The sequence below is a fragment of the Notechis scutatus genome, chromosome 4 (genome assembly GCF_049901735.1).
Source record: "Notechis scutatus isolate UNSWTSFEM ecotype Mainland chromosome 4, rNotScu1.2, whole genome shotgun sequence".
Classification (NCBI taxonomy): Eukaryota; Metazoa; Chordata; class Lepidosauria; order Squamata; family Elapidae; genus Notechis; species Notechis scutatus.
In genome coordinates, this window is record NC_142012.1 from 21,874,567 (window position 1) to 21,901,960 (window position 27,394).

Below are 27,394 nucleotides of genomic sequence, written 5' to 3' on the forward strand. Positions count from 1 at the left end.
GGGGAAAGCTATCTATTTGCCTGGATGAGATGCAAATTTGTATTTGCTATACTGGGGACTCATCCTAAGAAATAAGGACAAGAAGCACAAGTAATTTCACAACTTTCCCGTCCAATTAAAGACGCTTTCTACTTTAAATTCTTTCTTAAACAAAAATACAGCAAATTATTTAATAATTCGTATTAAACTATGTGAATGAAGGAGCGCCAGTTTGGTGTAGTGGTGAAGGTACCAGGCTAGAAATCAGGAGATCATCAATTCTAGTCCCACCTTAGACACAAAGCCAGCTGGATAACCTTGGGCCAGTCACTCTCTCTCAATCTTGGTAAGCAGGCAATAGCAAGCTACTCCTGAAATCTTGCCAAGAAAATTACAGGGACTTGACCAGGCAGTTGTCAGGAGTCAACACTGACTCAAAAACTTGAAAGGCATTAAAAAAAACTGAGAGAAAACTAGTCACACTCTTAGTCATGAAGTTGTCTGAGTAATTCATACTTCATTCCATGCTAATCTGCAAGGTAAGATTTGGTTAAGAATCCCATACTCCGCTTTCAGTGTCTTAAGAAAAAATGGGACTAAACTAAAAGACAGGGACTTATAAAGCCCATACTTGAACTCGGCACAAACACTGTTTTTTATTTTTAGTCTTACCTAGAGAAGCCCAGGAAGGGCCCTGCCAGATATCATTTAGTTGCCAAAAAAGGGCACCCATAGTTCGTCCCTCCCCGTTGACTATCTCGCTTTGGCTGCGACGGTAGAATTCGGTTTCGGTTTTAACACACTGGGCCTGCATGATCTAATTTGGGATATATATAAAAAAACACAAGTTTTAACCAACATAGAAACATACAAGTTTTTATAACATTTTTCATTAAAAGATTAGCAGATCTGTAGGATACCGACTATCTGGACCCATTTCAATTGTGCTTTCAACTGGAATACGTGAATAAAATTAGCTGACTAGATGGCCTAGTCCTGGAACTAGGAAGAACAATCTGGCTCAATGAGATTTATTTATTTATTTATTTATTTTTATTTATTTGATTTGCCAATTGTTTACAAGATAATAAGTATAAGTGTATACATAGATGTGAATACATGAAATGGGTACATATAAGAAAAATAAAAGAAGAATAAGAGAAACAATAGGACAGGGACGGTAGGCACGTTGGTGCGCTTATGCACGCCCCTACAGACCTCTTAGGAAAGGGGTGAGGTCAATAGTAGACAGTCTAAGGTTAAAGTTTTTGGGTTTGGGGAAGAAACTACAGAGTCGGGTAGAGTATTCCAGACATTGACCACTCTATTGCTGAAGTCGTATTTCCTGCAATCAAGTTTGGTGCGGTTAACATTGAGTTTGTATCTATTGTGTGCTCTTGTGTTGTTATGGTTGAAGCTGAAGTATTCATTGACAGGTAGGACATTGCAAATTTCATCGAACTTAGACTTCTTAGATTTTCTTAGACTTCATGGTGGGTTTTGATATAATTCACCATGATGTCTTATGGAAGGTTAGGATGATATAATTAAGAACCTAAAAAGGTGGACTGGGATAATCCATTGGGCTCTACCTCATTTCCCATGCTGTTTAGTATATAGATGAATGAATTTGCATGATGTCTTATAGAATTTAAATTCAGACAAGAGGGAGATCCTATTGATCATAGGAAATTGGATGCCAGGCTTTAGGATCCTTCTGTTCTGGATAAGGCTACAATCCCTCAGAAAGAACAGGTCCATTGTCTTGGACTGATCCTTGATTTCAGAGGCCTTATGATTTTCACGTGGGAATGAGAAGCATATTTACTATATTATGACCAGTGAGCTGTTCCTGAGATAATCAGACCCCAGAACAAATTCCCATCCCAACTGCAATACAGGTAGTCCGCAACTTACAACCACAATTGAGCCCAAAATTTACACTGCTAAGTGAGAAATTTGTTAAGTGAGTTTTGCCCCATTTTGCGACTTTTCCCACCCTATTTATGAAGTGAATCACTGCAATTCCTAAATTAGTAACATAGTTAGGTGAATCTGGTTTCCCCATTAACTTTGTTTGTCAGAAGGTCGCAAAAGGGGATCACATAACTCCAGGACGCTGCAACTGTCATAAATGTGAGTCAATTGTCAAGCATCCAAAAGTAAATCACGTGACCACGGGGATGGTGCAATGGTCGTAACTGTGAAAATTGGTCTTGCATCACTTTTTTCAGTGCCATTGAAACTTCGGACGGTCACTAAATGAACTCCTGTAAGTCAAGGACTACCTAAAATTTATGGCATATCCAAAACCCAGAAATACTACAAACACCAGCAACAAATGGGTGCATGTATCACTTGCTGTTGGGAAAGTACTCCTGGCTCCTGGCTCATGCCAGACGCAGGATAGACATTCATTGATTTCAGACAGAGACTCTGTATTTTCACAAAAGGGAGATGTACATTTTGAAACATAAATAAAAGGTAAAGGTTCCCCTCGCAGATACGTGCTAGTTGTTTTTGGCTCTAGGGGGCAGTGCTCATCTCCATTACAAAGCTGAAGAGCCAGCGCTGTCCGAAGACATCTCTGTCATGACTGAATGCTGAAAGCGCAGGGAACACTGTTACCTTCCCACCAAAGTGGTCCCATTTTTCTATTTGCATTTTTACATGCTTTTGAACTGCAAGGTTGGCTGGGACAACTAATGGGAGCTCACTCCATTACACGGTGCTAGGGATTCGAACCGCCGAACTGCCGACCTTTCTGATCAACAAGCTCAGCTTGTCTTAGCCACTGAGCCACCGCGTCCCCTCTGAAACATAAATACAGATCAGATTTCTCCCAGCCCCCTCTTAAAAGTCTTGATCCATTGAAAACAAAGGAAAAAGCTCAATAAAAGGGCTATGAAAAGGAGAAACTAGCCTCATTCTCCTGAGCCTTGGATTAAAGCAGTGTTTTTCAACCATGGCAAATTTTAGATGCATGGACTTCTAATGATTGGGGAATTATGCTGGCCGGGGAATTTTGAGAACTGAAGTCTGCACATCATACAGTTGCCAAGATTGAAAAACCCTGGATTAAAGTATAGAATTTACAAGAAGCTGGGGAGGGAGAGATGTTCTGTTTATTTCTAAGGATTCTAGAAATCTCAAAGTAATTAGCCAGGGAGCTGCATCGGTAGTTTGATTTTTACATTTTCATGTAATGCTATTTAAGCCTTATTCTATCATATGCTTATTTCTGCAAAAGTAAGGAATTCAATGTAACTCTCAATCTCTTCATTCCTATTAAACATAATTAACAACAATTTTTTCATTAAGATTCTTCCTGAGCTCACTAGCCAGAAAACTCAAGCCAGCCCCATCTTGTGGCCTGCCTGGAACTCTGCAGTTAAATACATTTCTACATTTTAGAGTAAGATTTCATGTACTTTTATCTTCTCCATTTTAAAAAAAAAAGCTTGTTTTTGTTTATTACATGTGAATTTATCTGTCACTCAGAAAAGGTAGACTCTAAATCAGAAGTCTCCAAACTTGGCAACTTTAAGACTTGTGGTCTTCAACTCCCAGAATTCTAAGAGTTTAAGTCCACAAGTCTTAAAAGTTGCCAAATTTGGGGACTCCTGCTTTAAATTACAGAAATTATATTTCTTCCTTTTTTACCTTTCAAAAGGGAGCGTAAGAAGTGAAAATGGCATCTCTCCATATGCTTGATTGGGGAAGGACAATTGTCAATTGTCTCTATGGAAGCTGGGACTTCCATAGAGATGCCAAGAGGGAGCCACCAAGATTAATCTAAGAAAGAACGCCAGCCAAAATGTAAAGATTCAGAAAGTTCCTTGGAAATGGGCTTCCAATTATGGGTTCAGCCATGCTACTATCATTTTCCAGACACCAATGTTCTAGGTTTTGACCTTTAAATCATGGTCTGAAATCAGACTATTGGAGAGATCACCTAATTTAATATAAAACTTGGGTAGACAAAATTATGGTCAACAAAAAAAGTCGTCTTAAAATTTCCCTCACTTTCCCACCACCTTTTTTTAAGCTCATATTGAGAGGCTCTTCTCTAATGATGTTTCCAAACTTTGACAAGCAATCCCTCAGGAGCTGTGCTGAGCAAGTTTTGGACTGAAACTGAATCCAATTTCACCGAATTAGGTCATAAGTCCTTAGGTGGAGAGTACACAGACCACAAGAAATAACATTTGTGCTACCTTTACATGCAGCATACATGTAAGTAAACACTTTTTCCTTCAGAGAACTTATACATATAGAGGAGACCAGAGGTGGTATTCAGCAGGTTCTGACCACTTCTGGAGAACTGGTAGCGGAAATTTTGAGTAGTTTGGAAAACTGGCAAATACCTCCTCTGACTGGCCCCGCCCCCATCTATTCTCTGCCTCCCGAGTCTCAGCTGATTGGCTGGGTCTACATTTGTTGCCCTGCCCAGGAGAACGGAGTTGGAAAGCAGGTTAGCGGGTTGGTGAGGGAATGGGGATTTTGCAGTATCCTTCCCCTGTCACGCCCACCAAGCCATGCCCAAGCCACGCCCACAGAACCAGTAGTATAAAATGAAACTCAGAATGAATATGGGAAGCTGGGAAAGTATCAGAGCCTGAAGGAGGTACTAGACAGCATGTGGAAAGTGAAGCAAAGTGGTCCAGGTGATGATAGGATCACTGTAGATCAGGGGTGTCAAACTGGTGGCCGGTGGGCCGCATTCGTCACATGCAGGCTACGCCCATCCCAGATCCACAAAGGAGAAAAACGTCCTGATACGTCACATGACGGCAACGTGACCCTGTGAGTTTGACACCCTTACTGTAGACTGTGACTCCTAAGTTGGGAGAGTTGGTTCCAACAGATCCCAGGAAAAACAATGGCTCTCTGTCTATAAGGGTGCAGGGCTAGCTGCTTAGCTAACTGGTGGCCTAATGGTGCAGTGGTTAGAATGCAGCCTGGAGTTAGATCCTGACTAGTTTAAGGTTGAATCAGCCTTCCATCCTTCTGAGGTCGGTAAAATGAGGACCCAGATAGTTGGGAGCAATATGTAAGTAATGGTGACATTGTAAACTGCCCAAAGACTGCTGTAAAGGACCATGGGGTGGTCTATAACTCTAAGTCAGGGTGTCAAACTCAATTTCATTGAGGGCCGCATCAGGGTTTCACCTGGGGGGGGGGGAGCAGGGGGATGGCCATGGTGGGCATGGCCAACTCGATGTCACTCGTGTCAGGGGTACCTGTGGTGACCCGGGTGGGCTGGGGGGATCCATTTTTGCTAGTAGATTGTTTTGTTAGCACTGCCAGTGAAAATGGAGCTTGAGGGGCCCTGCACAACCCAGGCTCCATTTTCAGGTGTGAGGGTCTCCAGCAGCCCTCTGCCAGTGAAAAGGGCCACCGGGCACGGCCCTCCCAAGCTCAGTTTTCGCTGGCAGAGGCACCGTGGGCTGGTCCTTTGCTGTTTCCAGGGTGGCCCCATGGGCCAGCCTTGAGTTTGACACCCGTGCTCTAAGTGATATTCCTATTGCTTAATTGCTAACATAACTGCTTAGCTAAACTACTTAGTTGCTAACAGGTAAGATACTGTACAGAACCCCAAATCCACGATGGAAAAAGACAGATATCACCCAAAGAGCGGGGAGGAATTTTATATAAATACAGGGTATGTACATACGTACATACATACACACACGCAGAGAACTTCATTTTGCTCTTAGATCCAAGAACTGGCTTCTGCAAAATGTAAACAAAGTATTTGCTGCACATTTTCCATGAAAAATCTTAACATTAACTCTTTTTTTTTTAAGGTCACTGTTAACATTCTGACAAATCCTTACCTGAGTGAGATAGATTGTCTGTTTGAAGTTCTCAACTGGATTTACTACCTGAGGCAATTTAAAGTGAAGCCCTGCCTGCTGAAGCATTTCATCGTTACCTCCAGCATGATGCTGTCTGTGCAGGGAGAAATTACTTGTATAAGACCAATCTTCCTCCACAGAAACCTGAACTTAAAAAGAGTACATTCGTATGATTGTAAGGACATGAATATCATTCGGACATGCACACAGCACTTTAAAAATCATATATTGCACTTCAAAATCAGTATCCTATTTATTCATTCAAATAATATAATATCCTCACCTAAAACAAGCACTCTAGAATTCATGCAAACCTCTTAAAAATTTGGGAGCCTGGAGGGAATAGCCCCCAGGATGACTCTTTTAAGAAAAAAGTAATAAATTACTGTAATTGCTTTAAATTGTGATAGCTCGTTTATTTTTGTAAAGCTGAAATAAACCTATTGTTCCCAATGTTTTATTTAGACACAGGAATCATAATTTCTTTCTTCTGATCCAAGTTGTTCTACCTTTTTGTTTCTACGAAAGAAACTTTTTCAAAGTAGCATTCCTTTCTGAATTCTCCAAGGTACCTTGTTGGTTTTCAGATGAGCTAAGAATCATGCCACAATCACAGAAATCATTTTAAGGCAGCAAAGCGTATCTTATATTCATTCAATAGGCTATCGGTTTAATCTGGAAAAAAAGTAAACCCTGTGCAGACTTGTCAACCATCCTGTGTTGGATTAGAACTGCCTCCAAGCATCCAGTTAGAGAAGCTTTGGATAATTTATGTTTCTTTTTGCTTTTGAGCTTAGAAATTAACATAGGCATGCCTGACAAACAGAGAAATAAATACTATTTTAAGTCTGCAGGTTTGGTTTCTCTGTAAAGCCAAGCATGTGCTCACACATCCTTCTACTGAAAAATGGAGGAGAAACAAGAGGTAAGGATTTTTTTTTCTTTAAGTGAAATAGTTTCAACTAGGTGTGGTGGAGCCTAACTGAACATTGTTTCAATGGGTGCATTGTGCATTTAATATGCAGATGTTTAAATATACAAACTGCATCAGCAGGGGAAGAAAAGTAACTAAGAAATCTCAGCAGATACTCAATTTACCATCACTACCAGCTCTAGCTCCAGCTGAGAATCCAAGGAAAATCTTAGTTCTGAGTCTATTGAATCTACCTATATATTATACAATCTCTGAATCTATTAGATTCCCAAAGGTCAAAGTCAGTGTTTCTCCATCTCAGCAGCTTTCAGATGTTTATACTTTAATTCCCAGAATTCCCCAGCCAGCCACTTCGATCTAGCAAAGGCTGTTGAGAGTTCCGAGTTGAAAATGCAGCATCCTATTTTATATGGTTTTATTCGAAGCACAGGATAAAAAGGGTGCTTGGTTCTATAACATTTAATCTTATTCTTTGGTGTTTTGACCTAAGACTGAGAGCAGATGGACCCTTGAGCTGATTCCCTAAGTCTTGTGTTACATTCACAAAATGGACTGGAGAGTGAGAAAAGACAACTGGCTTTTATTTACCTGTACCAAGGTGCTAAAGGAAGGCCATGACTGAAAGCCATATTCAGAGGCAAACCGAGCCCTGGGATACAACGTCCAGTCCCAGCAGTCATTCAGGTAATTGTAATAATGGGTATCTCCATAATGGTTATCATAAGGATTACGAGCCAGCCAGCCTTCCTTGATTGACTCCAATCCGTTGGTAGGGCTTGAGGCAATAAAAGGACGGCTCTGATCTTCCTATATAGAATAAGATTGGACATCATAGAATAATTAGCATCAAGAAATAAAAGAGCTGCTATAAAAAATATCTAGGCAGATTGTAATTCGGAAAGTAAAAGGCAACATTAGATTTTCATGGTGAATCACATTCTCTTTTCCCTAGAATACTAATTTCTATTGTTTCTGGTTAACTGAATGTCTCAATAAATATCAGATTCCTGGAACTGGATTTTCAGGTGCAAGAAACTGTTTCATATTGCAGCATTGAAAGGGGGGCCATCAAGTTCACAGAATCATAGAGTTGGAAGGGAATAGGGACTTTGGTCCTCTGGTGCAACCTCCTGCTCAGTAGAATAATATAAATCAGGGGTGTCAAACTGGATCCGGCCCACGGGGTGCTTAGATTTGGCTTGCAGGGCCGCTCTGGAAATAGCAAGGAGATAGCAAGGGACCGGCCCTCAGTGCCTCTGCCAGCAAAAACAGAGTTCTTGGGCCCCATTTTCATCTGTGATGGCCTCCTGCACCCCTCTGCCAGCCCTATTTTCGCTGGCAGAGGCTGCCACAGACAAAAATGGGGCCCGGGGGGGGGCGACATGATATACCCCCCTCCCCAGCTCCATTTTTATGGGCAGAAGGCCAGCAAAAGAAACTAAAAACAAAACAAAAGGAGAAATGTTTCCCCTTTTGCATTTGAGCATGCAAGAAGGGACAGGAAAGGAGAAAGGGAAAGAGGAAGAAAAAGAAGGAAAGATGGGAAGAGAGCAAGGAAGGAAAAAGAAGGAAAGGGGGGAAGGAAGAAGAAAGGAGAATGAAGAGGGAAGGAAAAAGAAGAAAAGGGAGGGAGGGAAGGAGGGAGGGAGATTATGAGAGTGAGGGAGGGTCTGAGGGAAGTCCTGCCTTAGCACTTGGCCATCAAAGGTGCACCCGACACGAGTGATGTCGAGCTGGCCACGCCCCCCCCGGCCATGCCCCCCCAGTCCCAAGTTAAAACACAACCCTGATACAGCCCTCAATGAAATTGAATTTGACACCCCTGATATAAATTAAACTATTAAATGGCTGAATGGTGTTTTTTTACATATCTAGTAATTAAACTCTCCATTTCTCTACAAACTAGTAGATAGAAAATCTTGCACAGTTTAGGACTCACACATGCACTTGGTTTGTACTAATCCAAGATGCTCTCTTCACACTCTTTTACAGTAGAGCTGACTAAATTCCCACCCAGTTTAGCTATTTACACTGCCAAGGCATCTTCATAGTGTTAATGCAGAGTGGGAACACCATGTCATGCTGCCTTATCAATTCTCCCCTCTCCCTGATAAACTCAAGGCAACACAACAAGGTTATGTGGTTTTTCCAAGGTTTCTTATGCTGACAGGAAAGATACCCTATGTGTGTATGTGGGCAGTATGAGAGAGAAAGGAACTGCAAAAGCAAAAGCAAAAGGAAAGGAGATGCTAGGTGGATGTTGATTGTTAAACTTCTGCTTTGACCACTGGAAGAGAATAGTTGTTAATTATTTGCTTTCAGGAAAAAAGTGAGCTTCAGGGGATGAAACCAGTAGTTCCATGGAAATGCCTTTGGAAAAAGTGAGAAAGGGTCAACAAGTGGTATCTAGGAAATGAAGATGTGATTCCTTTTATAGTACATTTCTTAGGCATTGCCTACATAATTTTCTCCTCACAGTTTTATTTAAGTCTTTGACAACAAAGAAACAACTCATTATATCTGCATCCTGCAGAACAAAGGAGTCTTTCACCCTTGTCAGTTTGCCTCCTAACTATTGTGCATAATTCCCTATGTACGTTAACATTCACCGTTTTAACTATCAAACTCGGCTCTTTCATTATAAGACGAGGCAATTTGGAGGATAATCCCAGGGAGTAGAAGCTATTTTTCTCTCATAACCAAGATAATCCAGAAGGGAGCTGGTGCCTTCCATCTTCAATATGGATAGTATATGGCAGGGGTGTCAAACCTGATTTCATTGAGGGCCACACCAGAGTTGTGTGTGACCTCAGGGGACCAGGGTAGGTGTGGCCAGCTTGATGCCACTAGTGCTGGGGGTGCCTGTGGTAGCCCAAATGCTCTGCCAGAGAAAACAGGCTCCCAAGTTCTGTTTTTGGCTGCGACAGCCTCTTGTAACCCTCCACCAGCGAAAACGGAGCTCAGGAAGGCCATGTGTGACCCTCTCGAGTTCTGTTTTCATTAGCAGAGGCATCACAGGCTGGTCCTTTGCTGTTTCCAGGGTAGCCCCGTAGGCCAGATCTAACCACCCCACAGACCAGATCTAGCCTTGAGTTTGACATCCCTGATATATGGCATATCTAAAGCTCATTCTATCTTTGCAGGGAACGAAACAGAAAATTGGACAAAAGAATTCACCTCCTAATCAATTTCTTGGAGAAGCCCTTTCATCCCCTATAAGCACAGGGCTCTAGGAACAGCTTTGTATCTGGGCAGCCGCCGCCGCATGTTTTATTCTCAGTGGGCTGTATGTGGATGCAGCCATGACAATTGCCTGCATAGGCAGCTGCTGCAACCGTCAGAGAATGATATTAAATTGCATCATCTGTTGAACAATCTTTCAAGAGGGGAAGCCAGTTCCAATGTTTATACTTCTTTTCCTACGGTAAATTATTTCTTTTACCAGACAGAGCACTTCAATGTGGGCAATACAGGGAAGAACTTTCTTTCCAGACCCAAAAAGTCTTTGTACCTAAAATTTAAAAAATTAATATGAGCCCTTTCAGACTATTCTTGCCAGATTAGGATTGCAGCTATTCAACAACAGAATGCTTTCAGAAGTACAAATGCTGGGGGAGAGGAAGGGAAACGAGCCCAAAGTACAATGTTTGTGTCTCATAATGTATCATAAACAGCTTCCTGGGAATTCAGAAAAATTCAAAACAATCACTGCACACATTTAAAGCTGGCCTACACAGCTTGCAACCAGATCTTTGACATTCCAATATGAAATGGCCATTGGCAGGTATAATAACTTTCCAGGATTTGTTGTCTGCTTAAGATTTCAGAAAAGAGGAGGAGAGGGAAGAAGAAAATACAAGGAAATAAGGAAGAAAAGGTGAGAGATAAGACATCTGCTAATCCAAACAACATGGCAGCTGGGCAGGGATTGATTTAGGAGGTAGCTGGGCCTGGATCAGCCTGATATAGAAGGGGGGGGGGGGGAAACTAAGTGTCTTCAAAACTAAGGATTCATGCTCATGTATTGTTGTGAGCAATGCAATAAGGTCATCAAGATGATGCATAACAAGGGCATGATAAAAACAGCCTCCTCTTTCCAAACCAGCAGCATATCATTAGGTCTATTAGAGGAGTCAGACAAGATTCCTAAAAACACAAAGGTGTTCCAACAGAATCCAGGAGGCTAAACTAGGACAGATAATCATCACCATTTTTAAAACAGATTGTAAACTTCCTCTTTACAGAATGATTTAATCTCCTATTTTGTTCTTTTTTCTTTTTTTTTTTACAAAATACCTTAAGAAATACTATTACTATTAATATAGCGTCATAATCAGTAAGTTACCATGTCCCAGTCTGAACAGACCACCTCCAGTTGCAAAATGAAAAAAGGAAATATGCATCTCTTTGACTCGGGAGTCCCTGGGAAAGACTAGGTATATCAGCCAAAACGCAGAGTAAAAGGTAATTGTTGTTTTTCCTAATTTTGAGAAAAACTGTATGATCTCTTTTTAAACATATTTAGCAAGGCAAGCAACGGATATTCAAATTGGGACACTGCCTGGTCTTTTCCCCTAGAGCAAAACTCTTCTAACCTGCTACAATAGGCAATCAACAGAAGAAATTATTTTAATATGCATCTTACAAAGCCAGCACAAATATAAGGGGAAAGCAGAACATAAAATGTTGTCAGCGCATTTTGAGAACATCAGGACTCAAAGGAAACAGATGTTTCCAGATTTTATCTAGTGCATCTTCAATGTTAAGGGTTTGCCTACAAAATTATTCAAAACAATCTACAGTACTTATTTCCAACTCTGAAGGAAAGTCATAATTTATCAGAACACAAAACCAACTAAAATGTCAGCCCTTTTTAGATCTCATGGGGGCGGGGGGGACACTACTTACAGCAAAAACAATTTCTCGGATATTATCAACATAAAGTGTCACATAATCTTTGAAATAAAGGTTCATCTGTGCACTTGGAATGGAGAACCAATTGGTGGAAAGTGCAACTTCATTTTCATTGTTCCCGCTCCATAAAATGATGGACGGGTGATGTTTCAGTCGCTTTACCTGGAAAGAATAAAACTTCTTTCAACTTAAACAACTTATTTGTGTAAAATTGCAAATTATTTATATCAGAAGCATTTGTATGAAAAAGCCTAAAGTCAAACAAAAGAAAAGCAATTCTTCCAAGACTTACTTCTTTCAGATGCCCCTAAGAGTGCAACTTCCACTAATCGAAGCAAGTGTGACCAAGGCTACCTTAAAAGACAAAGGACACAAATGGGAAAAAAAACCCAACCCTGACATACGGTGCATTCAGAAAGTATTCACTTTTGTCAATTTTGTTACGCTGCAGTCTAATTCTACAGATTCTACTTATGCCAACGTGATATTTTAGGGTTTTTTTCTTTTTAATAACTTTACAGACATTTCTAAAATTCTGTTTTCACTATGTCATTATGGAGTACTGCATGTAGATTAATGAGAAAAAAAATGAATTTCAACAACAGTAGAATCAGGCTGCAACGTAACAAAATTGACAAAAGTTAAAGGGGTCTGAATACATTCTGAATGGACTGTAAATTCACCAAGTGTCTTAATGTACCTGGAAACATCACATAGTATAAAGGAACCCGTTCTTCATATTCTGGGAGTGACTTTTGTTCTAAAAAGTCCAAAGAACAAGAATCTTTACACCAACTCCTGTTTAAGTTTTTTTTTTTTTAAATTAAACTGATTACTAAAAAAAGAATAATAGAATTGCCCAATCATTTCTATTGAATCTGCTAGCTAGGCTTATCTCTGATAAAAAATAAAAATAAACAGGGCATTTAATGTTCTGAAGTTTTTATCAACAGAATGGAAATTTCCAAAGTCACTCCCCGTGAAAGGATTAATCAAGTCATATCTTCTTCCACCAAGGCAAATTATCAGAGCCAAATATGTGTAGAGGCCTTGGGATCATGAATATCAATTATATAATATGACACAGCAACAAAACACTGCTTTCCTTAGTTTTCTTAGAGAAATCAGAAGAGTTTAAAGCAGTGTTTCTCAAATTCAGCCACTTTAAGATACGTGGACTTCAACTCCCAGAATTCCCCAGTCAGCCATGCTGGATGGAGAATTCTGGGAGTTAAAGTCTGCATATCTTAAAATTGCTAAGGTTGAGAAACACTGATTTAGAGGATATTTCATGTGGCTGCAACATGCTTGTAAAGAGGGCACAGAAGAGGCTGTACTTCCTGATAATGTTCAGGAAGATAAATCTATCTCAGCATCTACTTCTGTCCTACTACCGCAGCATCATTGAGAGTGTCCTGACATACTGTATTCTTGTATGGTACGGGAGCAGCTCTGTAGCGGACTAAAAAGCTCTACAGAGAATCATTAAAACTGCACAGAATGGGCTCCAGCTACCAACCCTGGATGACATCTTCACATCTCGCTGTTTGAGGAAGTTGCACAACATTCTCAGAGACTCTTCCCATCCTGCTTACAATCTTTATGAACTGTTGCCTTCTGGCAGAAGGTACAGAACAATTAAAACTCGGACCACACATTTTCTCAACAGTTTTTATCCCAGAGCTATAATTGCACTTAACAATGAACTTAAGGACCACCATTAGTGAGTATTACTTGGTCTGTTGTGTGGATGCTTGTGTGTGTTTTAGGGGGCAGGAAATTTTGGTGGGTGGTGGGTGTTTGGGATTGTCATATGTGTGTGTGTGTTGGGTCTGGTCTCTGGGTGTTATGTGAATTTTGTTGTACATATACTGTGTATATACGTACAATGTCAATAAAGAATTCAATTCAATTCAATCTATAAACATATGGGTTATACTTATACAGACGTACAGCCATTTGTTTAGTAACAAAGTTACAATGACACTGAAACAACTGACTTACGACCGGTTGTCACACTTACAACTGTCATAGCATCCCCATGATCACGATCAAAATTTGGGTGCTTGCAACTGACATGTATTTAGAACAGTTTCAGCCTCCTGTGGTCATGTGATCACCATTTGCAATCTACTCAGTTGACTTCTAACAAGGAAAGGCAATGAGGAAAGCCAGATTTGCTTAATGACCACACGATTTACTTAACAACTGCAGCCATTTGCTTAACAATTGTGGCAAAAAAATTAGTAATAAAATTGGGCGTGACTTGCTTAGCTGCCTTACTTAGCAATGGAAATTCTGGTCTCAACTGTTATTGTATGTCGAGGACTATCAGCAATGCATAAAACCTGGAGATTGTTAAGCTCTCTGCTCCAGGTTGGGGAAAGGGGAGGGGGTTATTTTAATTAAACAAGAAATGGGAAGCTAATGTGCTGCACAGTAAATTACTTCTCAAGCATGACCTCCATGTTTGCAAATATCTCTGGGTTTCCTTTGATTTCAGAGAGATTCTTAGAAATTAAAAGGAAACCATTAAGTTATCCCCCACCCGTGTCTCTCTTTCTGTCTCCCTCCCACCACATCTTTTCTCTTTTTCCTCCTCCTTGGCTGATATCCATATAAAATAACTAAGAGGTCTCCTTTGGCATCAGTGGAAGCTTTTAGGATGCTGTGCATGTGGAGAATTTCATCATATGAGGGGGGAAAAGGTTAACAGGCCAGGATTCCCCATTTCCCGTGGAAGCTTTATGGAGATTTTAAGGATGTGACACACAGGATGGAACAATCTCAGGCTGCATCTAACCACAGAAAAAGAGTTACCTACCTCTGACATAACTGCTCTATGAACCAGTTTTAAACAATGTTACTCTACTCTTTCAGTTACTCAATTTCATATCATAGCTTGCTATGTGGACAGTTAACCATATTAGATAGAAAGTTTGCATATCCACCATTAACATCTTCCACACATTGTGGGAAGGAAGGGAACAGTGGATTAACAGTAGGATTGGACTACTTGGAGCAAGATAAACTTGTTGATGAACCTTCAACTGACATGAATGTTTACTTCTTTGTGATAGTTTATCATAACTTTCATCCCCATGTAATCATACCATACCTGATGAGTAATTTCTGCTCTTACTGAGTCTAAGTAGTCTTGGTTGGTTGGATAAAGGGCACACGCAAACATAAAGTCTTGCCAAATCTAGAAAATTAAGGGGGGAAAATTGATGTTCAATAAACAACTGGTGTCTATCTACAAAGGCAGAACATGTATTATATAGCATATCAGTGATTCCAACCTGTTATTTAACAAAAAGTTTTGGAGCATATCATCCATTAAGGGCATACTGACTAGAGATTAGGAAGACTGTTATGTCACAGATCCGAAGGGCACTGAATCAAGAAAGATTGCCTTAAGGGTTACTTTTTTAAAAGAATACACAGTCATAAAAATATCATTTTCCTCCAAATTGTACTTAAAAGCTAGGTTCCTGTCACATTTTCTTGAAAATATGCCTATGAATATAGAGCTTGTTTCTAATTGATATATACAGCACTACAGGTTAGCAGTATAGAAGATATAATAAAAACACAATAAAGGTTTGCTGTAGCCCAACAAAATTGGGGTGATTAGGGGCTACATTAACCATTATAGTGGAAAAGGCTACATACAGTAATATAAAGTAATGAAAAAATGATGGCTTAATTGTCAAACATCCTACAGCCATCATAGTCTTTAGCTTGAATACAAAAAGGTAAACATAGTTTGTTTCCTCAACAAGCAATTGGGTAGAATACCCACAAAAATAAAAACACCTAAGGCAGCAATTCCAAATTTGGTGTCCTCTGATGTCTGGAAACTACAAACTCCCAGATTTTTCCATGTTTGTGGGAATTGAAACTCAACCTGTCTGGAGGAAACAAAGTCACAAAACCTTGGATTGAGGCTTACATTCACAAAACAGGCGAGAGCTTATGAATACTTGTCCCAGTATTCCTTCTTTGGAATGATTGTTCCTCCATAAAACAAAATGCAAATTATCAGCAGGATTATTTTTATTATAGAAACAGCAAAAATACAAGATACACACACAGATAAAACTTCGAAATAACAGAAGCTTCAAGTAATCAAGTATGGGCTTTGCCTGGAAAGAGAATAAGATGTGACACTCGAAACAGGCTCTAAATTCTTCAAGCTAAACTGTACACTTTTTGCCCCAGGTTCAATCTTTCTAGAGGGAAGAGTTAGAGGAAGAAGGGGAAAGCAAGAAAAATAATTGTATCTGGATGTGATCCAAAGAGCCCAAGGTGGGAGCTGAAGCTTCGCCTAACTATATCATTTCATGGATACGATTTATCTGCCATTTCAAGCAGGTGTCTTTCTCCTAATCATACTTCTGTTTATATGTGCATGTATATACTGTAGATATAGATTTTAAAAAATGGGTTTTGAAACTTTCTGAGTTTGGTCTCAAGCCAGAACTCTGTGTGCATTTAAAAAAAAAAGAAAAGTATTATTTGCTTTCTAAAATAAGAAATTTCAAAATAGTCTAAAGCTTTCAATTATCTTCTGAGGCCTAAATTATATTTTACAGCATTTGGACTTTAATGTATCTGTGGAATCCTTGGTGCTCTCTGAGCTTGGTTTTTTAATTGCAGATGTTTTGCTACCAGACTTGTTGAAGATGTGACCTCAGGGGTGTCAAACTCAAGGCCTGAGGGCTGAATCCAGCCCATGGGGTGTTTAGATCTGGGCCGCAGGGCCACCCTGGAAGCAGCAAAGGACCAACATGTGGTCCTCTGCCAGTGAAAACGGAGTTCTACCAGTGCTGCAGGAGGCTGTTGCGGCCAAAAACAGGGCCTGGAGGGGCAAGCATAGGCCACTCAAGCTCCATTTTTGCTGGCAGAGACCTGCAGGAGGCCGTTGCAGCCGAAAACAGAGCTCAGGAGCCCCTTTTTGCTGGCAAAGCGCTTGGGCCACCACAGGTGCCCCAACGTGAGTGATGTCAAACTGGCCACACCCATCCCGACCTCCGAGGTCAAACACAACCCTGATGCAGCCTTCAATGAAATTGAATGTGAGACCTGACCCCTGTGTTTCCTAGTCTGGTAATAAAACATTTGCAAACAAACAACCAAGCTCAGAGAGCACAAAAGATTTCATAGGTGAACCCTGAGTTATATATATTCTCTTCTATTGGTTCTAACATATCTCAAAAGACAAAAAGAACTACCACAGTGAGAATTTAGTAATAATACAGGTTAGAAACCACACATATTTTAGATACCAAGAAGACCAAAACTAAACAGGAAACAGTTCCTCATGCTTCTCATTCTACTTCTGCATTTTTCTACTCAGTAACTTTTGGTTTTATTCCTTTTGCATTTCCCAGAGTAGGGAGACATATGAATTGTTGAAGTGTGCAATTTTTACTATGTGAGCATAGATTCAGTAAACTAAAAGCACCAGGGGTTTCTGTTTCTTCAGCATATTCACAAACTGCTGAAGAATAGACTGATTAATCTGGCTAAGCATTCCCACACTGGTGCATGAAACACACAGTATTAGATTTTAGATCTGTTCCAATAGGATTCACTTTCTATTCCCTGGCTTAAGCTGTTACCTGTGGTTTTACTACAGAAACAGGCAACTAATGTGCACCTAAATGCTGCATTTAATTTAGAAAATAATATTTGGGCGATTACATTTGAAGTCAGTTGCTGCTAACACATGCAGGTTTTGCTGATTTACCATGATTCCTAGTTCATCACAGATCTCATAGAACTCATCTTGTTCATATAGGCCTCCTCCCCAAATTCGAAGTATATTCATATTGGCATCAACTGTTGACTGCAATAAGAGCCGTAACCTATCAGGAAGAAGCGAGAGTTCAATCTTACCGAGCAGCAAGTGCTACCCTGTAGAAATAATATAAGGAAGTAGCAAATATTTCATTTGAAAGCATGAACATAATTCAATGGTGACCTTGCTTTTTATCTTTTGGCACTGAGTTATTCCCTGAGCAGCACAGAACTGAAGGAAAGATACTGGGCTACCATATTTTCTGGGTTGTCCCCTAAGGTGCTGTCAATCTAACATTTTCAAAAGATAACTGGACTTTTGATTTTTTTTTTAAACTTTTCGCTTCTCATCCAAGAAGTTTCTTCAGTTCTGAACTGAACAACTGAAGAGCTTCTTGGATGAGAAGCGAAGCATCTTCAAAGTTGCCTTTTGAAAAAGCACCTTCAGGACAACCATGATTGAATGACTCAGGTTCTCCAGACATATTTTCTGGGTGTTGCCATAGACTAATAATTAAATTAATCTTTGCAAGCTGATATTTTCATTCTTCTTTCAAAGACGCAGTAGCCTGAAAACGGGTGGTTGTGGTGGTGAGGGCGGGAGAAATCAGCTACTGTTAAATTCCCAGTCCTTTCAAAAGATCTTTTGTTTTAACATGTTCCTTCTCCTTTAAGAACTCTTCAATATATCTTATTTCTAGAATGCCAGAATTACTTATATTCCATTAGAAAGAAATATTAACATTTCTACACAGCTGTTTCAAAACTGTTTCAAAATTCTCCAACTTTTAATCAAGTGGATGCCTCTATAGGCAAATTTCCTATAGCGAACATCTAAAAAACATTTGTTCAAACTCACGTTTTAGAGTTCACTTTGTCAGGAAAAGAATCAGCTGGAATCCAGTTGGAGCCTTTCATAAAAATGGGCAGTCCATTTATTCTGAAATAAAAACTCAAACCGGGCGAATCAGGAATAGGTTCCTCTTCCAGTTCTACTGTCCGAAAATAAACCTGGGGAAAATGAAAATGTGGACATATTTGAAAAAAATCTGCTGATATTAATGGATAGACGGAGAATCTAAGATCAAATATAGCCATTCATTCACAACTTTCTCTTTAACATAGGTAGGCTGCAAAATGAAAATATTAAAATAGACACTGGAATATTTAAGCAACACCGGACAATAACTTAATGTGTGTATAATTGAGAGGGGGGGTACAGTTCAGGCTCCATTCATCCACTTCAACATGATATGTGCCAAAATCTTGCAATATGTAGTGGCCCTTTGACTATTAATATAGTGCAATCTATGAATCCAGTCACAAAAGCTATGAAAGAGACAGCTGTAATGCTAAGTAGATGATCTGACATACCTTCCAATGTTTTATGATTTTGTATTCTTCCTGCATAATGAACATTGCTGTCATGTTGTATCCAGGCTGATTTCCATGTCCAGATGGCCACCAAAGTTCCACTGGCACACTCTTTATAAACCCCACACAAGGGAAAGAAAGAAATATGATGAAAACCATTCAACTCATAGAGAACTGTTTCTTGAACAAACAACCACCTTAAATATTCCTTGAATGATGAACCAAGAGCTAAGAATATGACAAAGCAACCCTTCCAGACAACCCAATTATCTGCACTAGATATTTGTGATATAAGAATTCCATTTTAGTCAGATTTTATATACTAAAGAGCTATTGCTTTATGCCAATTTAAATATTATTTATTTAAAAAAAATAAAGGTATGAGGCCATAATCTAAAACTCATCCAGTTATGCTCATGATCAATTCAAAATTTCCTCTATCAAAATCTTATGTGATCAGTGACCATTATTTACTTCAGTTTAGGAAAATGAAATCCAAGTCAATATACAGAACAGGTATTATCTTTACAAGGCAGAGAATATTCACTGTAGCATTCAGAACCTATTATTAGTGCCATTAAACCAATCAAAAAATGATTTGTGAGGCGAAGGAAGAAACTCAGTGTCAGCGTATATGTACAGTACCGGATCATCCTAACAACATTTAATAACTGTTTCCTGCATTCCTCAAAATAAATGGAGGTGGGTATGTGGGTATAGTTGTTGCCACTAACAGTATGACTTCTCAGTACAAAGCAGAGTGAAAAATCCCTGTTCTCCAGCAACAAAAACATTGCCCAAGAATACTTACTTTGAACTAGGTCAGGGGTGTCAAACTCGACTTCATTGAGGGCTGCATCAGGGTTGTGCTTGACCTTGGGGCACTGGACTGGACATGGCCAGCTCAATGTCACTCGTGTGACACTGCTAGTAGTTTGTTTTGCTAACAGTCTGCCAGCAAAAACACAATTCTTGAGGGCTGCACATGGCTCTCCCGGGCTCTGTTTTTGGCTGCAATGGCCTCCTGCAGCCCTCTGCCAGTGAAAACAGAGCCTCATTTTCACTGGCAGAGGCACCGCAGGCTGGTCCTTCGCTGTTTCCAGGGGCCAGATCTAAGGCCTTGAGTTTGACACCCCTGAACTAGGTGATCAGTGCAGCCAGCTGGCCTGTGGTGAAAAATCTCTGTTGGTGCCATTAGGACCAATCATAAACTATTGTCTGCTAGCAAGTGATTGACTGAGAACCAATTGTTGACTTCCTGCTGCTAAAAGCAACAGAAACAAATAAACTGATAAGGGTTTCACTAGGAGATGAGGAAAAAAAGCTTGTTGCTTTTATCTTTCTTCCAGCAACTCTTAAACATGAGCTAGAGTAGACTTTAGTAAGTTCTTTTTCAGGTACTGTAATAGCATTTAAGCCCAGTTTAATTGTCTCTCTTTTGATCACCTGGCACTATGAATAACATGCTCCATGCTGAGGATCTGGAAATGTATATTAGCATCAAAGCAGAATGTACCAGAACATCGTACATGTTTTCCTTCCTCCGCTACTCTATCCTGCCTCACCAGTTGCCATCCGAAGTAATTTTAGAATGGTGACGTAGGGTTCAGAGAATTTGGAGGATGAATATGATAGGGATAGGTGGGTGTTAGGTAAGGTGCCAGCCTAGAAAGCAGGAGACTGTGAATTCTAGGCCTCCCTTAGGCATGAAAGCTGTCCAGGTGACTTTGGACCTGTTATTCTCTCTCAGCCCAACCCATATTTGCTGTAATAGTAATAATAAAGACTAAATATCATAAGCAAAGGCATGGCTGCCTCATTAAAAACAAAATATCCCCCAAATCTAACATTCTTGCCTACTGAGATCTCATGTGAATTTATTTTACAAGATTTTAACCATTAAAAATAACTAAAGCACTATATTTAAAAAAAATCATCTTAATTCGGGTGTCCTTCAGTATAAGGGTACTACAACCACTACACTGTTAACTCCTGGACTACACGCTGTCTGAGGTCCTCACACAGTAGTACATAAGACTACTGTTGTTGGACCCTGGGGTATCATGCAACTCATTCTGCTGTCATAGGAAATCATTTTGCAACTTTTCCTATGCAAGGTTCATTATAGGTTTCCATCCTGACTTGCTATATATATATTTTTATAAGACCTGCACAAAAGTTCCCAGGTGACTCACCAGACTCTGTTCACAATTACGGTAGCATTCCCTTAACCGAGTGCCCTCCCAATAGGTCAGGTGGCATCAAAATCCTTAGGTAGCACGACTCTTGTCTATCTATGGATCAACGTCACCCCTTTTTATTAGTATAATATTTAACAGTGAACACATTTTTTAATACAGTTGTTTGTTTTAGGCAGAAGTGTTTGCCTCTTTTATGCAAAGTAAATCCTGGTGTAAAATTTTAACCCTGAAAAAGTTATGAGATATACCTGAACATTTTAAATGAATAGATGTTGGACACGTGAATGGTCAATAGTCTGGATATTTCACATGCAACAAATAGAGAAGAAACATTTAAATAATCCAGTTTGTTGTGTCTATTACCAAGGCATTACATTGTAAAGCCACTAATGCTTTACCTTTCATTATCTGGGATTACATCAAGCAGGAAGCATGCAAGGATAACATGGATTCTTAGCAGAGAGCACAAAGCATTACTAATATGCCTCTTTCATTCTGCAGCATAAAATAGAGAATGGCATAGAAGCACAGCCATTGGCTGTTAGTGATGTCACATCCCCACTCATCCATTTGCTCGTCCTTTGCTAGAAAACACCAAATACATTCAACTTGAATAAGAAGTGAGGGGGAGAGAGAGAAATTTATACCATTTTGGAGGGCCTCAAATGGTTTGAACAACCTTGTCTTTGGCACTCTTCCCAGGAATAAATTGTAGCTGCTTTTAAAAAAAAATATGTTTTGAGATTTAATACGTCAAATCCACAGAGCAACATCAACCGCAGGTACAGATTTTCTACACTATATAAATCTCATTTCTGAGTGCTTCATCATAGGAGCATGCAAACAAGGGGTCAGGGAAAATGAGACCGATAAGCAACAAATGTGTTGTTATAATGGAACAACAAATGTGTTATTATAATCATAGGGCTTATCGGCTAATGCTGCTGAATGGTTTTAAATCTGCTCTCCTAAATGGAACTTCTGAAGCAAATTGGTTTGTCCTATTCTGCAAGTCTTCATGAAGGCTCATCTGACAGTCAAACTGTAGATTAAATTGTGACTGAAGAAATCACATTAAGTATTACAAAGCCATGTATGGTTCAAACGGAAGGTTTTTTTATGTGGTTTATTTTCCTGGTTGGCCTGTGGGCATAAGAGGAGACTGGAAGAACTTCAAAGTAGGTCCATTCCAGCTGCAGTATATTCTGTTGCTTCATCTTTTTTTTTATGTCCTCCTCTTGGGAGGGGAGAAAGCTAAAATCAGGATACAAGGAGGACAGAGAGACAGATCCAGTCTTGGTCCAGTAAAGCAAAGCACTTAGATCGCTTCACAATGCTTTACAGCCCCTCTAAGTGATTTACAGAGTCAACATATTGCCCCCAACAATTTGGACCCTCGTTTTACCAACCTCGGAAGGATGGGAGGCTGAGTCAACCTTGAGCCTGGTGAGATTTGAACTGCCAAAGTGCAGGCAGCCGGCAGGCCTGCAGTACTGCACTCTAACTATTACACTACAGTGACTCAGTAACGATCAGAATGCTATAATGTCCAGGTTTGCTTCTATTATACTAATACATTGAAAAGGAGTAAGCTACTACAAAGGTGGCTGGGATGCAAACTAAGGCAGGAGATAAACAATACATTGAGCTCAACCACAGTTTACAATGTCTTCTAGTATCTGGCTATTGTGTGAAAAGTAAGCAGGGATTTTTGCATCAAGAACAGAAAAAATGCAATGCCCTAGGTACAAAATGAAGTATTAGAACATTAAACACCAACTATAACCACTTGACAATACCCATTCTTTAATCATCTAGGCCAGGGGTGTCAAACTTGATTTTATTGAGGGCCACATCAGTGTTGTGTTTGACCTCGGGGGGGACAGGGTGTGGCCAGGGTGGGTGTAGCCAGCTTGACATCACTCATGTTGGGGGCACCCATGGTGGCCCGAATGCTCTGCCAGAGAAAACAGGCTCCCGGTCGAGCTCTGTTTTTGGCTGGGATGGCCTCCTGCACCCTCTGCTAGCACAGCCCTCCTGTGCTCCGTTTTCACTGGCAGAGGCACCGCAGGCCGGTCCTTCACTGTTTCCAAGGTGGCCCTGCAAGCCAGATCTAAGCACCCCATGGGCTGCATCCGGTCCATGGGTCTTGAAATTGACACCCCTGATCTAGGCCAAACTATATTTTCCCAGGCAACCACAGAAGCAAGAGCTTGCAAGTTGGGAAAGTCCTATACTTTCTCAACTAATGCTTTAAAGTCAACAGAAGGATTAAAATCACGCTGGGGTATAATGGGGTATAAAATCATTTCACATTTATCTAGATTGTGCTTGCTTACATGGTTTTCCAGTATGTACCAATATGGTCAGAGGTGGGCTGCACTTACGTTAACAATCAGTTCACTGGTTGTGAGCACGCCCACGCCCCTTTGGGATTGAAACGAAGCTTCAAACATGCAGCTAATCAACTCAGCAGCTCCGGTGAATACAGCAGAACTCAGCTGAGCAGTGTGGGCGGCGGGAACAAGCCAGAAAATTATACATGGAAAGGATAGCGCAAGGGCGGGTGGGTGGGCCCAGCCAATGATCACCACTAGCTGTTCACCCGAACCGGTGTGACCAGGCAGCAGCCCACCACTGAATGTGGTGCACTGATTTTCATGCAGAAGAAAACTCTCCACATGCAACAAATATGGTCCTCACCTTACTGATATTCATGAGGAACGCAATAGTGCCTTCTCCAGGGAGAAGTTGCCCAGGGAACACCTGCTGGATCCTCAGCTCAGGAATGTTCACAGCCACAAATCCAGCAATTGGCTTTTTGCTGACAACATCAAACCTTGACTCTATCTGAAGGTGCCACTGCTGAATATTTCGCTCTGGACAAAAATAAAAACAAGAAAGTTGGTTGCTGGTAGACATGAAATATGATGCTTCTTTTCTGTACTCTGTTAAGTCGAAATGGTCTTTCTGATCTGGTATTCTCTAGGACTGATGGACCACTATGCCCAATTTTATCAGGGATGGAGACTGTTGGTGAACAACAAAACAGAGGTGCACTATTTTTTCTTGGTTAAGAAACACTTTTCCTTTCAATGGCCTAGCAGTGGACACACTCCCATAATAACAGGTGAGATCAGAACAAAAATATCAGCCACTGCCATTGACTTTTCTTTTCAAGCAACCATTTGGAAAATTAGATTCATACACCCAAGATGCTCATCCATTGACCAGTAATAATAGATTGAGACATAAAAGATAAATGCTGCATCAAGACTATTATAGTTATAGCAGCACAGCAGCAGCCTTTTAAAATTATTTACCTAATTTGCAACTGAAGGATTCAGGATGGAAGATGGAGAACAAAATCTCCAACAATTGTTCAAGGGCAAGACTGCCAATTTGGAGTGACAACAGCATTACTAATGGAGGAGCAATAAGAACCAAGAAACCGGTAGCCTGCTAGAGAGATTATTTGCAATGAAACATATTCATATGTTCCTTTTGGCCATCTCACCACTAAACAAGTGTGAAAGTGTTGCATGTTACCAAGAGAATTTCTCAGGTATTTTCTTTCTCTTTTAAAAGATATGTCAAAACCAGGTAAGTGAGGATAATAAAAAAAAAAATTTTTCCTCCTGCCTGGCACCAACCCTTGGGGCACTCCTGCTCTTCTGTTGCATTTGCTGTATTTTGGGAAAAGATCTCAACTTTTGGACAACACAATCCGTTCAGCAGAACAAACAAATGCTGCATTCAGTCCAGATGAGTGAAAACATCTTCTCTGTGAAGTGGGTGAAATGCTGGAGGGGAATGAATTGAATCCTTTGTGTCTGAATCTTAAGGAGTTTATGCTTTTTTCTCTTGGTCACTCAAGTGTGCTGGAATCATCAATATGCTGATAACTGGTGAGAAAGAGTCCCTGCAGCATCTAAAACTATCTCCCAGTTCAATTCAATTCAGTGTATTCCCAGAAAGAGTTCAGTACTCTGATATACCAGAATAAACTGTTTTTTGCTGAAGCTTCGCGAATTACCTCTTTAGCATAGAGTAGGAAAATCCAATGAATCAGTAAATGCAGGAAGCATTTCTTTTAAAGTACAGTAGCTATATGTGTCTTGTGCACTCTTACCATGGTATAGTATATGGCATAAATGTGCTGTATTTATGTAATGGTATAAATACAGAAGTTATAGTCCCTTGGGCTGCAAAGAGACTAAATCAGTCAATCCTAAAAGAAACCAACCCTGACTGTGCTTTTGGAAGGGCAGATACTGAAGCTGAAGCAAAAATACTCTGGCCACCAAATGAGAAGAGAAGACTCCTTGGGAAAAGATGCTGATGTTGGGAAAGACTGAAGGTAAAAGAAGAAGGGAACCGCAGAGGATGAGACAGTTAGATCATTGGTGCAATGGGCATGACTTTGGGAAGATTATGGCAGACAGTGGGGCTCTGGCATGCTCTTTTGCATGGATTTGTGAAGAATAGGACATGACTTAATGACTGAACAACAAATCAATACAGAAATCCAAAGTCATCAAAGGCAGCCACAGCATCTCAACTGGTCAAATTACTACTTCTTCAAATGATACATGCTCACTTTCCCATCAACATCAAACATTCTAACCGCCCTTCTATCAGAGAAACTAATTTCCACCTATGAACACTAATGTATCCGAGGTTTAGAGAATGGAATGGAATATTCAGATTGTTCCTACTGCACCACTGGGTCCGTAGTTCAACCTCCAGGCTATGTGCACACTCAATACTATTTAGAACGAAGACCAATGACTGTTGTATCTTCTGCAAACCAGTATTTTAACAAAGGGATCCTTAGAGATGCAGTCATTAGTGTAGAAAGATAGATGGATAATTAAAGACACTGTCCATGGAGTGAATGCATTATATTATTGTGTCACTAGCACCTACTTGGTTCCACTCATCATATTAAAATTTAAAATTCAGTTATCCTTCTCTTAACCTTGGAACTTTGGCAATATTATGTATCTTTGGAAATTTGGAAATGACTCTGTTAAAAGAACCCAATTACATGAACAAGGTCAAAAGAGGCTGATTATTCCAGTCATTGTATTGGGCTGAGTGTAATTTTCATGCCACGCTAAATATTTGCATGACTATTTTAGACATTCAAGTGTTTCTTATTCTTTGCTCTTCTCTCCTTCTATGGACAGCTATCCTTGAGCTATTCTCCAGAAACACCCAAGAGGACTAATGAGAATTGAAACTGGCTACTTATTAATTGGTGATGCTGGGAAACTCATAATTTTGCTGTGACATTCTGACAACTTCAATTGTGTAAATTCTGGCATAGGCGCAAGCTTTTTCCAGAAGCTTTAAAAGATTATTTCTCTCCTGTATCATCGATACATAGAGGTCAAAGGGATTAGGTGTTTCACCAGCAGGCAATACACATGCTGAATTTTCACAGGAATTGCTAGGATAGAAATGCTCCATTTGTACAATAGAATACCTTTCACATGTACACAATGACTCTTGCCTGAAGGATTAAAACACCTCAGGCGTTTATGTTTTGCAACCCCTTGAAACGTATTATTAAATTTATGCATTAAACATGTGGCCTAAAGCAATGGCAGAGTTGAAACTCAGTAATATATATTTTGCATGCAGATATTATTTCCAAATAAGGATGGGAAATTCCAAATATGTTGAAAGGGTGCTTTATCACATAGCATAGCAATGGAAAGTAGCTTTTATCAGCTCTGGATCAAACGGGGGTTATGAAATATTTTTAAGATATTTCACATTATAGAAAATATGTTCGTTCTTTTGCTTTAGTCAAATCGCCATAAGCTAAACTACAAAAAATTGGCCATCAGTGACATGAAGCTACTTGGTAGCTCTGCACAAGGACAGAGTAGGAAGTCTGATCATATTAAAGATAAACTATCCTCACACCTTTGTTTATGCTATAAACAATTGGAAATCAAATCTGGGCAAAAACTCAGATATTCAGAATATTCAGGTCTACATCAGGGGTGTCAAACTCGATTTCATTGAGGGCCGCATCAAGGCTGTGTTTGACCTCGGGGTGGTGGTGGTCAGGGTGGGTGTGGCCAGCTTAATGTCACTTGTGTCAGGGGCGTCTGTGGCGGCCTGAGTGCTCTGCCAGCGAAAGCGGACTCCCAATGTCCGTTTTCGGCTGTGACAGCCTCCTGCAACCCTCTGCCAGTGAAAATCTCTGATTTATCTATTTTAAAATAATAGCAATAGCACAGATGTACACTGCTCAAAAAAATAAAGGGAACACTTAAACAACACAATGAAACTCCAAATCAATTACACTT

At 40.1% G+C, this 27,394-nt stretch overlaps 1 protein-coding gene across 1 annotated transcript in view; it reads right to left on the reverse strand.

Annotated features, from left to right (window-relative positions):
* Window positions 1-27,394, reverse strand: part of MANBA (mannosidase beta) — a 59,505-nt gene that overhangs the window by 7,629 nt on the left and 24,482 nt on the right. The window contains exons 6-14 of the mRNA XM_026672706.2: window positions 23,772-23,947; window positions 18,868-18,978; window positions 18,353-18,504; window positions 17,444-17,561; window positions 14,807-14,893; window positions 11,683-11,850; window positions 7,363-7,581; window positions 5,820-5,984; window positions 652-796 (exon numbers count right to left, since the gene is read on the reverse strand). Coding sequence (XP_026528491.2) covers window positions 652-796; window positions 5,820-5,984; window positions 7,363-7,581; window positions 11,683-11,850; window positions 14,807-14,893; window positions 17,444-17,561; window positions 18,353-18,504; window positions 18,868-18,978; window positions 23,772-23,947 — 1,341 coding nt within the window. The remainder of the gene's footprint in view (window positions 1-651; window positions 797-5,819; window positions 5,985-7,362; window positions 7,582-11,682; window positions 11,851-14,806; window positions 14,894-17,443; window positions 17,562-18,352; window positions 18,505-18,867; window positions 18,979-23,771; window positions 23,948-27,394) is intronic.